Source organism: Diadema setosum, chromosome 16 (assembly GCF_964275005.1).
Source record: "Diadema setosum chromosome 16, eeDiaSeto1, whole genome shotgun sequence".
Taxonomy (NCBI): domain Eukaryota; kingdom Metazoa; phylum Echinodermata; class Echinoidea; order Diadematoida; family Diadematidae; genus Diadema; species Diadema setosum.
The window spans coordinates 26,886,015-26,901,028 of record NC_092700.1 but is presented as its reverse complement, the minus strand read 5'-3'; the positions used below and the strand labels follow the sequence as shown (position 1 = coordinate 26,901,028).

The 15,014-nt window shown below is 37.6% G+C and overlaps 1 protein-coding gene across 1 annotated transcript in view; it reads right to left on the bottom strand.

Annotated features, from left to right (window-relative positions):
* Positions 1-3,316, bottom strand: part of LOC140239763 (solute carrier family 2, facilitated glucose transporter member 8-like) — a 31,629-nt gene extending 28,313 nt beyond the window's left edge. Inside the window, exons 1-4 of the mRNA XM_072319583.1 lie at positions 3,210-3,316; positions 1,936-2,083; positions 963-1,169; positions 332-431 (exon numbers count right to left, since the gene is read on the bottom strand). Of these exons, the coding sequence (XP_072175684.1) occupies positions 332-431; positions 963-1,169; positions 1,936-2,083; positions 3,210-3,316 (562 nt within the window). The remainder of the gene's footprint in view (positions 1-331; positions 432-962; positions 1,170-1,935; positions 2,084-3,209) is intronic.
* Between the last annotated feature and the right edge of the window lie 11,698 nt (positions 3,317-15,014).

Sequence of the window (15,014 nt, the reverse complement as noted above, 5' to 3'; positions counted from 1 at the left end):
ACATAAAACAAAAACCCAGCATTAGTGCTTTAGAATAGTTCTAAAATATGAGTTAGGGGTAGAAACAACCGCTGTGAAAATTCGAATCAGTAAAATCGAATTGTTTGCATCAAAGTATACTTACTGTTGTATCCCCAGTGAAAAGTAAATTTGTTTGTTTGTTTGTTTATTTTGGCTCACAGCCAATCATTTGACTAGATCCAGGTCACCATTTTGTAACACAAAGCATTTAAACTCGGAGCATTGCTCTACTTGCAAAATAAAACACACAGACAAAAAATATTAATTAACCAAAAAAGTAAGAAAATAGTGGATAAACAAGCATGCTTACCAATGCAATAGACGAGGAGAATTCCCACTGTGACAGAAACTTGGAAGCTGGAACCGAGAAAGCCGCGAAGGTTGGGCGTCGCCACTTCAGAGATGTAGTTCTGGTGATTAGAGAGGATATCAAAATAATGCTTTATATATGTTGTATGGCTATCATTTCTACTTACAACCCTTTTCAAACACAATGAATACATTCCATAGTTCACAATACTGCCTGCATTTTATAAAGAAACTTTGCAGATTGTGTCATGTGTAGATGTGAATGATTTTGCAACCTTTGTACAAATTTTTCAGGGGCCTAAATACATTGTCATGATAGATACTGATCTCATCACATTTTTTGAACACATCTTTCATTTCCTCATATATCTGGGTACAGACAAAACTTAGCCACTGAAGAGGGTATGGACAAAAATATGGTGAATTTCTGTGCATGTACAGGTGCATCAGCTAGATCACACACATCTTGTTCTAGGTGTCTGATTTTTTTTTTTCCAAAAATTGTCTCCAATCTTTTTCCTGATTGTTACACTTTCATAAAAAACAACATAAGAAAAGAAAGGAATTTCCCTTAAAAAAAAAAGAAGAAACAACAAAAAACAGGCACTCATAGGAACTGATATGAGCCTCACCGGTACTGCCAGAGATATCATGCCCGCCCCTACGCCAGTCAGGACACGCCCTGCGTAGAGACACATGATGATCTCCGAGGTGCCAATGAGGACCCAGCCGGCCACGAAGGGCACGCAGCTGGCCATGATGGTCACTTTACGGCCGGCAACCTGCAGCAGGTACCCAGCCAGAGGTCCCCCAATGATAGCCCCTACATTCAGCAGAGACTGTTGTACCAACGAGGGGGAAAGAAAATAAAAATGATGATGTGAAGTCGCAAACAGCTTTACAGTTTCATATGATCTTTGATACACAAATGACAATGCTAGCATTCCATTGACATTACCACTGACTCTATCTGATTCCAATAACACTACATATGATGTCAGTCTAAAAATTTGAAGAATTTCGACAAAAAAAAAAATGCATTTTACTTAAGACAACTATCATGTTTGCACAACACTTACAAGTGTAGCTTCTTTTGGCCACAAAACAAGTGTGTTAACAAAGGGATAGCTCATGGAGTGGACATCCTATACCATTAAATGCATACTTTCAATGCAATGTATACCTTTGATACATGCTCTCAGAAATTGTTATCTGTCCTACGCTGTACATCTACCTGCTACAGGTAGCAATTACAGAATGAAAAAAAGAATGCCTCCGGCGACACTTCATGGCAGAGGCATAAAATGCAAACAAACAAAAACAAATCAAAGATATCTCTTCTTTGTAATGTTCAACATGCTTGGTAGTAGCTTTATGCTTAACTTATTACAATGGACTTCAACTCTTTCCTATCGCTACAGTTTTGAGCAATCAGCTCTGTAGGAGTAGGGTGGGAATGGGACATGTACATCTTTGACCCTCCAGGACCACAGTCATTTACTGCCACTCACATTGTACACAAAAAGCTCTGCTGACAAGACTGAAAGAAACTGAAAGAGCTGAAAAAAAAAATTTACTTGGAACATTTTCATTTTCTTTTCATACCCCAAACCAGGTGTACTGCGAGTCTGTCATGAAGCCAGACATCTTTGGCTGGGCTGGGGACGTGTAGCCAATAGCTAAGCCCATCACGAGGGACCCCTGCAGCACAATCAGTGTCGTCACGTACAGGAAACCATTGCGCACTTTGGACCTGTATTGACAGAGGAAGATAATTCCGAAATTTAGAGCCATTATTTGAAACAGTTTGTAGATATCAATCAAATTAATGTAATTACAAAGTTACAATTCAGTCATAACTTTTAAAGTGAAAAGTAATGGTCCCAGAACTGACAAAGAACGTACACAATCTGTGATGACCATAATATGATGTTTGTGTTGAATGAAGGCCTTTTTTGCTTCATTTAATCTATTTATTTGTCTTTTTACTATGAATCCCCACCCCTAAAAAAAAATGCTGTTTGGAAGTCTGGCATGCCATTCTGTAGATCAATGCACATCAATGCACATCAATTTATAACTATCTGAAACTGTAAGAAAGAGAAAAAATGAGACAATGAAGTGGTGTCACACCTACTCGAGAAATGCAATCGTATGTTCAAGTGGACATGACTTTGTCATTGTACACCTGCATGCACATTGCACATTTGCACATTGCAGCAAAGCAGCAAGGGGTCAAAAATTCTATATTCAGTCTTCAGGCAGTTTGATGAAATGCCGGCAGTAGAGTGGGAACACTTACCTAAAGTAATCAATAACAGTCGAAACATTAATCAAAAGACGAGTGCACTATTCACAGAAAAATGTTCACCACTTTGTTGCTGGTAAGAGGTTTTCATATTGGCGATGTCTGTGGTTGTCGCAATATTGTCTTGAAAATTGTTTTTCTGCACAAAAGGTTACAAGGGGATTGTGCACAGGTGCACCATCATTATGGCCAGTAATGTTGCATTTTCAATTGCTTTGCTTGTGCAAATGAAAAGTCCCTTAATCTTAAATCATGAAAGCCAAATTCACTTTCATGTATACAATTTCTTTCTTTTTTAAATGGCATATGAGGACAAGAAAATTAATCAACAGTTCTGTCAGTTCCATCCCTTTTGAAGCATTCACTTTTAATGGTATGCTGTATACTAAACAGTAACATTTAACAACAATCCCATGATTCACTACCTATGATGGGGGAACCATCATACAGACACATTGGTGCTGTGCAAGTCTTCATGATCTGTGTGTCAACTGTATTGACAAAAGACCACAAGGCCCATACATGTATAGAATGAGCTGAAACAGGAATACAGTCACTGAAAGATCCTCACGGGTCTATGTGGCTTTGGTCGCTGAGGAGTGATATCCTCTCAGTCGAGTCAGGACGGAGATTCTCCTTGTCCCGGAATTGCACATGAGGCGCCTCGGCATCTGCCATCTGCAGCTTGTGGTCCAAATGCTGCCTACTTCAGTCTGTAAAAACAAAACAAACAAAACAAAACAAAACAAAACAAATCAAAACAAAAAAGAAATTTAAAAAAAAGACAAGAAATGCAACAAGTTTCGAAGTCATACTTTGCCCAGTTTCTAAGGGGCAATAACATGAGGATTGACAAACACACAATTACGAACCCTAGTATGCTTGAAGATCTCAATAGGGATCTGCACGTTGACATTGCCCTCCCGTTGGGAATAAATTAATCGGCCGAGAGAGGAGGTGAGGCCGACCATGTCACCAGGTTATGCACCCTGCTCTTTTATTTGCGATGAATGAATGAAGTGGGATTTTTTTTTTCATGTGCATGAGTTGTTACTCTCTCACACACAGAACCTCCCTTCATGTCCTATCCAATGGTCAGAGTGTATCGCCTCCACTAAAGAGAAAATGGCACAATAATACACAACAGTACAATGTAACATTTCTAGGTCAAACCAAAAATGAATGCATGAGAGGACATGATAAAAAAAAAAAAAAAACCTTTATATTTCAAGATCAAGTATCACTAGATCTACACGACAAAATTCATGTAATAATATGCATAATCAGGAAACCTTGCTTGGAATAGTTTCAACTGGTCTGGACAAGTTTTGGATGAATGAACCCATCAAGTTCTACCTAAGTTTGACGCCATTCCACCTGGCTGGCCATGACCCGGCCCAGCCAACGAAAGTGTTGACAGTGAGTAGATTGAATCTGGATCTGAATACTGAGGCGTAACACCCGTGTTCAGAATCGTTCCGTGGTAGGCTAGGCCTAACACGTTTAACGTACCAATTGCAATTTATTCCAGCATTAGGCTAGAGGTTCTATACCACCAAGCTCCAAGGATATTGTTGCACTTCATTTTGCATAATCGAAACAGGTTATGGGCTTGTTGTCTTGTATACTTTATTCACTTTATTAGTAGGCCTATGGTAGGCCTACCTTTACCATCAGATCTGATGGAAAATTGTAGAGTCTACGAGTACGAGTACGACTTGACTGAGGCATCAGCCATCACAACTCACAAGTCAGGGACAAGTCAGAATCTTGTGACTGTGTTACAAACGGGAATATCAACACATCGGACTGACGCCTGACCATTGCTGACGGACAGAGTAAAATTACACGACGGTCATAGTCCTACATACTACATGTAAATGCCAAAGCCAGGCCCAAAAGGAACCAGGCCAACAAGCGCTAGTTGGTTGAACCAGCTGTAACGTTACAGCCCAAGGAGCTGGATTACAATGACAATTGTAAGCTGGTCGCAAGCTGGTCAATCAATCTGTCCTACTACACTTAGCACGGAGTAAGTCCCAAGTCACGTAGACCACTATCTAGTCGACGTTTATATTACCGGTAACGAGGCCGAGGCAACTATTCATGAATAAAAACGCAATAACAATTAAATTTAGTCTATACTGATAGGAAAACAAAATAATTCAACTCATGGATCTTGACTCTACAGTCTAACTGGTTAATCCTAGGCCTACCTGGTTTCTCGAGACGACTTCGTGACGAATGTGAAAGTAGCAAAACGACGCACTTTCTGTTTGTTGACACGAAGCCTAGACAATTTCTACAATGTAGGCCTACCCAAACCACAGCACAGGCACCACAGCTGCCGAATGAAGTCCCGTTCTGCCGCGGGAGTGGACAGTAGTGAAGTCCAGTAGTTTTAGACCTCTAACTTTGACTCTGTGTAATACGCTGTGACCCACTTCTTCAGATAATTAAAAGGAGTTCAAGGAGTTTCGAATTCTGATGAGTATTGATTATCTACGCAAGTCGCCACGAAAAATACGCCCCCGTGGAGCATACAAGTCAGGGACGACGCTCCAAACAATACTGATGCAATGGTTGTGTAGACCACGGCGGCCTCGGTGTGTCAGGTGACCGAGCGAGGGAGTGTGAGTGCATGATACACGTGACACAATACAATACAATGTACATGTTATTGTACTACTCTATAGTACAATGTACTGAGTACACGTACTACAGTCAGTATCCGATGCTTTCTTTTTCACTTGGAATGACAATTGAGCAGACTGATTCCGAAGCAACCTGGGAGTTAGTGGCAAAGCTTAGTATTCCTGTTCAATATCAATGTTTTTAATGACAATAACCTCGTTTTCTGACTCTTCATTTTCACGGGTTTTTTTTATATCGGACCTTATTTTTTTTTTAAAGGAAATCTACCCCGGAACTGAATAAACTTCAAAAGAAAGAGGAAAAACGAATACTCGCTACAGAACGATACAAAAAATGACCAAAAAAAAAAAAAAAAAAAAAAAAAAAAAAAAATCGGATAAGAAATGAGAGAGATATGACATTTTGAAATTCAGTATTTTTTTCGGAAAACATTTTTTGACCAGTCCTTATGAATATTCAAATCAGCAAATTGACGATGTCATGCTCTCACATTTTCTTCATTTCATTTCATTTCATTTCCGATGAAAGTATACAGTCATGACATTTGCATTCTTATTCATATTTGCATTCTTATTCTCTCTATCGCCACTCGATCAGTAATCGAGTGGTGACTTCAAGTATATTATATTCTTACAATGTTGTATTGCTTAGACAATCATTTCTGAGGCCATTGTCCTCGTCAAGCGTTTGCTTATGATGATGGTCTCCTGAATTTCTGTCCATCAAGAGTTGCCCAATTTGCCTTTGAACAATATATATACTGTAACTTATGTTTGCATAAATGTATGCACAAGATAATTTGTTTATTTTCATTTTGCATCATGTCAGAAAAAAAGTTGGATATTTGAATTAATCATTAATTCTATTTGTTTTAACTGTCAGATTCAAATTATACTGTGCTCAATTAGTTCGTTCAATTGACTTTGTATTTCATTTTGTATTATATGAAAAAGAAATTCAGAAATAAAATAAAATTCAATTCAAATAAAAATCAAATACGGAAATGACAACAATCTCATATTTCAGCTGTATGAATATAAAACTTGCCATACTATAAACCACCCAAATTAAAAAGAACAAATGTTACCTTTGATATATCTTAGTATGTGAACATGCTTTTACTTGTATGTTAGCTAAAAATGAAAATTTTTCCAAATTTCATGTTTAACATACCTGAAAAATTGTGAGGTATTAACATCATTAACTCATTAGAATATTCAAAAGGAGTGGTCAAGAAGTTTTTCCCGAAAAAAATGTGGAATTTCAAAATGTCACATCTTCCTTACTTTTTATCCGATTTTTATCATTTTTATATCATTCTATAGGAAATATTTTTCTCTTTCTTTTGAAGTATATTTATTTTGGGGATGGATTTCTTCTTTAAGATCTTTATTTCAGTGCCCATTGATCAATTTTCTTAACAAATGGTAATAAATTTGTTCTTCAGTGATTTTGGGCGGGGAACTGTATCCGGAATGAAATTATATAATCTATTTCCATTTCTATTCACATTTCACCTTTCAGTCCAGTATGAAAATGGTATACACTATCCAAACTGGCCCAAGAAACAGAACATGGTTATCATCCAAGGTCGAAAGAGCCCGATAGAACTATTAGACTATTGGTCCAATAGAAAGCAATGGGCCTATGGTTCCAACGTGGAATATCGTACGATATAGCAACCCCCCCCCCGAAAAAACAACAACAACAAACCTCTGTCTCTCTCTTCCTTATCCCTCTATTCCATGAGCGTCATGTTTGACACCCTTGAATTCTTTTTTTAATTGTATTAATGTGCATGTCATTGATGGCCAAAGAGTCAAGTTCTTAGCTTATTGTTGGCCTAATTATGTCACACATGTTGATATTGTATCTAGCAACGTATCTAGTAATGAAAATTGTTGAAATCGAAGAAAAGTACCAGTACTTTTCTACAATTTCAACAATTTTCAGTACTAGTACATCAGATGTATTATGTTTGATGATATTGCTGAAAAAAGGAATAAGGTAAGTGATGTGTCAATAACAGAGAATAAATAAATCAAATCAAATTTTATCAAAGAATTTCCGTATAAAGAAGTTTCAGTAGAGCCCATTAGGGTTCATTAGAAAATTGTTCTGTTGAACAATAAACCCACAAATCTTGACCCGCAAAAACGAGTAACGGACACTAAAACTCACAGAGAAGTCCAAAAGGACTCATCAAACTTATAATGAGCCACTTGAAACCCCACGGACAATTCAATGCACAAATAATAGCCACCTGTATTAATGTAAATAAACATCCTTACAACTTCGTTGGCCTGCTCTTTGTCAATATACAACATGGGACATAGCATGTACAAAAAAGGACGAGAGACTTAGCCTATAAAAACAATATAGTTTACAAATCTGTCACACCACTAACTGACTTTCTTCACACTGTGCATTTACTGTATCTTCATTGTATAAGTGAATCACTTGATTTATTTGTCACGAATATCAAAGTGTGAAAACGTATTTTCGAACATTCGTGTGTATGGCTCTATTTTTTCAGCAGCTTATCCGCCTTAGGAAACGAAACATGCCACATTCATCATCTTTGTAAAAACTGGAAATAATGTGCTAATGGTTCTGTACAAGCCAATAGGCAAATTAGTTTCTATGAATGGAACACCCCTAAATCTAAAAGGAACAACAGTATTCTCTCTTGATTCATAGCGAGGATTAAACACACACACACACACACACACACACACACACACACACACACACACACACACACACACACACACACACACACACACACACAGCACGGCCGCCATAAATAGAATACAATATTGGACAGTATAGGGTGAACGGAAGTTGTTGTATGGCTATAAACCGATCGGTTTTCTGTTGATTCTTTTCTGTTGATTCTTGTTGATATGCATGATACTCATTATGCCCAAGTTTGTTTTTAATTTTTATTGGCTCCAAATAGAATCCTGTAGATACGAATAGAACCAACATAAACCAATAAAGGTTGTCAGACCGGCTGTCTTGTATTTTTGACCTGAAATATAAACATACAGAGGATGTATTTAGGATGCTGATAGCACGCGTACTGCAGCAATGGTTGACATGGTTTCGATTGGTGATGTCCCTCTGTCAAACAGAATGTCTGATAATTGGAATATCAAAAGTATACCAAATGGCAAATATTTTAGATTATGACAGAGAAAGCCGTTCCAATGACTCTCAATAATAGGACATGTGACAACCAAGATGGCTGCTATAAAACGCTGCTGAAATGTGTGCAATTATTGCCATTATTTTGGCGGTACGAATTCACGGTGTGTGACATGTCATGCACTTATTTTGATGAAATCGCATTTACAAAAGGCCCCTATATTATGTAACACTTGCTGAACAGACTGCTGAATATTGCCTGCTAACAATCAGTCATGACCACTATACATAAGACAATTTTAAAAGTGAAACATTCTGTGAGGAAATTCGTACGAATTTTTGCACTCAATATCACGAATCTTTCTGCATATATTTCCTATGAATCATAAAATGATTATTGGTTCTGCCATCTTTTGAGGTTTATTGTTGGCTCACCTTATGCATTTTTTTTTTTAATGAAATCTAGAAGTAGGTCCTACTGCCAGTGCCAGGGCTCGTTTGATATAACGAATACAGTGGATATCCTGACGTTTTCGTGTTCTTTGAAGAAGGTATCAGTTGCGCCTGTATGCCTCTTAGACAAGCCTGGTTAGACATTTGAATTCTAAAATTCAACATATACATGTATATGTTTATACATATAATGTTACACTCCTAAAAAGAAAAGGGTAAATCAGCGTTTTTAAAAGGGGCGAGGAGTGACAGTGTTTTAAAAATGTTGTATTCACCCCTTTTCTTGCTGTATCTAGCACATCCAACTGTTGGATTCAGCTTGATAAAAGGGTGAATACAACCTTTTAAAAACGCTGTCACTCCTTGCCCCTTTTAAACGTTGATTTACCCTTTTCTTTTTAAGAGTGTATTTTGTTTGTAATTATTATGTGTAGAATGATGATAAAATATGATTATCATATTTCAGCAGTTTGAATCTATTTTGAATTATATTGAATTATTTTGAATCATATTGAACTATTTTGAATTTTGATTAATGATATATTTCTGTTGATGAGAGATGTTAGATTGTGTTTTTGTATTAATTGAATGATTGATTTGTGTATATTAAAGGAAATATTTCAGAAGATTGGTATTATTTATGATATTGCATTATATCATGACACGTTAGGATGACAGGCCGAAAGCTCCACTGATTAAAAGGAAGAACAAGATCGAGAGCAACGTCCACCTCAAGTCTAATTTCTTTCAATATGCTACCCACAATGGGGCACCGCATACGTTTGGGAAGGGAACTGTATCTCTCGGATATCATAAATGCATATACAGCTGTATGTCAGTATGCGCACATGACATTTACACACGTACACACACACACACACACACACACACACACGCAAGGAAGATTGAGTGAAAGTACTACTATAAGATTTTATATCTATCCACAGTTTATGTAACGAAGAAGAACGGACAGTGACATACGTGACATAGTGACTCAAAGCGGATATGCGGTGTTCTCATAATACATACAGTAGTACATTCATTTTATTTACTTTGGTTATCATCAGTGGTGCCACAATTAATGATACATAGTTTCCTAGGAAAACAGACTTCTGCCATGGTGCTGCATTATCTCATTTCATTTATAAAGTTTATTTTTCTTTACTGGGCGTAATGCTTTTAAATCATTCGATGAGATACAGATACATTGTACTGGGAGAAGACTGTGCTGTATCTATACCTGTCAAAACAATGCACGTATTATACGCAACAACAAGATTTTGTGATACAAATAAAAGTACTAAAAGGAAAAAGTCCGAACAATAATTTATCAATGATTTTCTTCACCCATGTTGAAAGACAGAATTGTTTATATAAAGTTACGTGTTAACTCAGGGTGCTGGTTGAATACTATACATTTCCTTCCCTTGTCTAGTCAAATCTCTTGAGAATCATGGCGCATCTCAGGAGTAATTGTTTGTGGACATAAAAAAAAAAAACCCTCACTCATATACAAAGACGCACGCCGATTGACTAATTGTGATACAAAACTAAAGGAGCCTAAAATATAATTATCAATACAATACAATGGTTCTTTCCTGTCATAATGTTATATCAATTTTGCAAAATGTGCATATAATAGCACTGATATCATATTTTCGAAAACATTAAGCATTGAGTATGTACGTAATATATCGCATTCCCAATGTTATTGCATTTAAATGTTAATGTTACCGCATGGCCGGCGGAACCGGGGTGGGAGGGGGAGCTCAGGGCCCCCACTTTTTGTTGCATATACAAAGCTTTTTTTTTACACCCCTTTTTTTTCTCCTTTTTTTTTCGCCTGTAAGCTGATTAAACCCGGAAGTGGCAACAAAAATATACTGGGTCCCCTCACTTTTAAAAACGTGGCGCCGGCCCTGTACTGAACTTAAATTCATTACCACTATCCTTACATCCTTACTGTATAACAACAGTAGATACAAATTTGGAATACATGAGTATCTAATAACATTTTTTTTTCTTTTTTTTTTCTTTTTTTTTTTTTTGCTGTTGTGCTGCTGCTGCTGCTGCTGATGTGGTTTGTGTTTGAAATCATAATTTTTTATACATGTTCTACACTTGAAATTGCAGTTGAATTTCAGCTCGAAACTCTTGCCCCAGTTTAGCTTTAGAAGCTATAATTTCTAAAGCAAACATTATTACACGAAGGTATACAAAAACTTTGGTAAACGAGTGATTTAGAGACCACTGCATCTTCTTGACATTATCAAGTTAAACAAAGCGGGAATAAAAAGGCATGAATGGCGAAGAAAAAAAACCCACAAAGATAACATTGGAAATACAGCTGCACACAATTTCAAGCTCTATAAACTGCAATGCTGTACATGCATCATCAGATCACAAAAATATTTGAGATGGGCTATCTAACCCTTTTGGTGCCAGGAACTCTCGACAGTACATTGATATGTATACCATTCATATTTCTATAATATTTTTATAGAGTTTTCTGGGCCAATCGACACTCAAAGCACAAAAAGGGTTAAAATAATACGCTCCATGAAAACTCGAGTCACGTAAAATACCGAGGCGAGCCAGGAACGATAACCACAAATTTTGGACATTGATTATGGTCTAGACTTGACCGAGACCCTCACTCACACGCGACCTGTCGGAAGAGGGCGTGCAAACAACACGTGCGCCTGTCCAGCTGCCCACGTGAGAGGAGAATATGATTCCATTGCTGTCTTCGTCCTTTGTAACCACTAAATTGCCCAGCCGTTGCTCATTGTCCTGACGCCAATCTTGAATGAGACAAACAAACAAACAAAAAACAGACAAACAAATAAAAAGTTAATAAACACATAAACAAACTAACAAGCAATACCTAGGACTATTTTTATGAAAGTTACATGTTAGTACATTGCCTATAGGCTGACAATGAATCTTTTGGGAAGTTTGTTTGTTTGTTTGCTTGCTTGTTTGTTTGTTTGTTTGTTTGTTTTTTGGTAATGAGGTAAAAGGTGAGATGGTCGAAAGGTCAGTGGTCGGGTTCTTAATGTTCTTAATGATGAAATCACCTCCATACCTTGGAAATGGCACAATGTGTACACTTAGTTTAACCTGGTATAAATATACAGTATGTACATGGGTGCATTACTGCACAATAAATCTGTGCCCTGTTGCATAAAACCCTTACCGCTGGACTTACCGCTCCTTTCTAGCGGTAAGTCTTCAAATTAGCGGTAAAGCTTATAATCCTTGATGCTGATTGGCTGTGACGCCTAATTTTGACGGCAGTTACCATTGAAATTCAACGGTAAGTTTTATGCAACGGGCCTCTGTAGTTAAAAAGGGCAAGTGAAAATGCTAAAATGTCACCATTTTTCTATATTTTGAAAAAAAAAAAGCTCAAGATGTTGTCATGAAAACTGGTGTATCCCAGATAAAGTGATTATTTGGCGATCATGTGATTGTAAACCTGTTCTCTCACATTGTCAAGATTCGGGTCCCTTATTCGCTCTTTTTTTTTCTCTCGTTTTTTTTTCCACATATGTTTACATTCCACTTTGTGTTGTCCTTTTTGCCCAATGACATTTAAGATTTGTTCTACGTGCGTGTGTTCCGTTCCTTCAGTAAAAAAAAAAAAAAAAATGTTACAAAGCTTAACAATGTTCAGAGGCCGTTGTCCAAGTCAAGCGATTTGCTTATTAATAACGGTCTCCCCCATCTGCATACTTAAAGATCTGTAATGAAATTCATATGCTATTTCACATGATTATATACTTCTTATGTGAAATCCTGTTTGTATTTTCATGACTTGTGAAGATGTTTGATATTGTCATACTTATTTTCTGTTATGTATAAGTGGAGAAATAAAACTTACTGAACGGGAATTGATACGAAGAGGTAGCGTATACATAATAGGGTATCTAATAGCGGGGAAATGTCGGAAAGCTTAACAGCATTAATGTTCTCTTCGAATCCTTTGATTTAACAGGCAATAGTTGATCACCAATAGTATTACAAGCACAGCAGTACATACTGCAGGCGTACATAATGAACCAACATTATAAAAGTACATAGTGAACCAACATTATAAAATCTTTTCTTCTTTCTATAGTTTAATATGTAGGAACGTGTGACTGTGAGATCAATACTCAAAATTAATATAATATACAGTTCGACCTCGATTATCCGGCCTCCTTTTATCCGGAAATCTCTTTTATCCGGACGCGTTCACGCAGTGAAGGACTTTTTTTTTCATTCAAAATTTGAAAAAAAAAACCAAACAGTTACTTTAACATCTTTTCATGTATCTATTTCACTAATTTCATAAGATGTGCATGATAGGTTTCTCAATATCTAATGAGGTCAAACATGTATGATTTTCACATAGGTATACTTTATTTTTTGTGAAGAAGGGACTATCATTTTGCGCATGGTTGCATACATTACACCACCGTTGCGGGGTACGCTACCTGCCTAGCTGCCATACGTGCACTGGGACGGCAGCTTGGACGGCAGCTATATATACATTAACATTGTGTCTCCCATATCCGGCCAATTCGCTTATCCGGATGAGCGCCGGTCCCGACATGGCCAGATAATCGAGGTCGAACCGTGCCAGCTTTCACATTATCGTTTCGCATATGATTTATAATCACATGAATTTATATCACTGCATTTGGCTTTCAATCAATGGGAGTAAAATATCTACTATGTTGCCAACACAATATGGATGGAAACCTACAGATTTAGATTTGCAAAATAAAAAAGGCTGAGATGAAATTAACGTTTTTGCTGGCTCACTATGGGTTCGGTAACAAGGATATGTTTCTTTGCCCTTGTGATTGCTTCGCATATAATATTATGATTATAGTCAAATCAATTTATATCACCATCTGGCTTCCAATAAATGAGAGTAAAATTTCGGGGTCATCCCACTAGACCGACACCTACGAGTCGTACAGCCCACGAGTTCGACATTGAAAACAGGTCCATGAGTTATACAGCTCACGAGTCATACAGCCCATGAGTTCGACACTAGGCAAATAAAGCCAGTCCATGAGTTCGACAGATGTGTGTCGGTCTCGTGGGCCTTGTTAGCTTATTGTTGAACTAATGGGCTGTGTGACTCGTGAGCTGTATAACTCATATAGGCCGTATGACTGGTGAGCTGTATGACTCGTGAGCCGTATGACTCGTGGGTGTCGGCCTCGTGACGCCGTGCACTTGATATTTGTACTACGTCGCCAATACAATATGGATGAAAACCTACAGATGCACATTATTTTGCAAAATAAAAAGACTGAGGTGAAATTAATGTTTTTGCTCGCTCATTATGGGTTTGGTTACAAGGATATGTTTCTTTGCCCTAACTTACCCCTCGGCGTGTGAAATATGGAAAGAGGTCTTTTTAATAATCAATGAAAGAATGCTTACCTGGGGTTCCATCTTCGTAGAGCGCCTGCAAATTGTAGCTGACGCTATTGACGGGAAAACCACATCGCCAGTCTCCCGCCGACGATCGGTCGCTCGAATTCCACGACGTTTGGCCCGGCGGCCAGCAGCAGAGGCAGTTGAGCCAGATGGAACTGTCGTTGCCGCACTCCGCTATGACTGCGTCGACCAGGGACTCGACGTACGTATCGCCGAATGCCCATGGCAGCATCATATTGGCTTGGTTTTTGCACATCCTGCGAGCGTTGCTGAAATCCACCTTCGTGCAGTTGATGTAATAGTTATCTGCGTGGATTTCACGATAGAAAATTTGTGTAACGGTGTGCGGTGTAGAAAGCTTATAACACTTATTATATTTGCATTCCTTTTACCATACTTCAAACTTGTATTCCTTATTCTCAATTTCTGTTTCCTTTTGTTTGTTTCTTTCTTATTGTTGTCGTCGTTGTTGTTGTTGTTTTTTTGTTTTTGTTTTGATGCGGTCTCTACCTGACTTCAGAGTTCGCTTGTGTAAGTGAAACGTGTTGTTGCAGGATCGTTTCGGTCCCTCCCTAATTAAATTTTAATGACCTTTGCAATTGATTGATTGATTGATTGATAATGGTTTATTGAAACAAACATGCAAAGTAGTAGCCCGAAGGCTAAATTATAATGC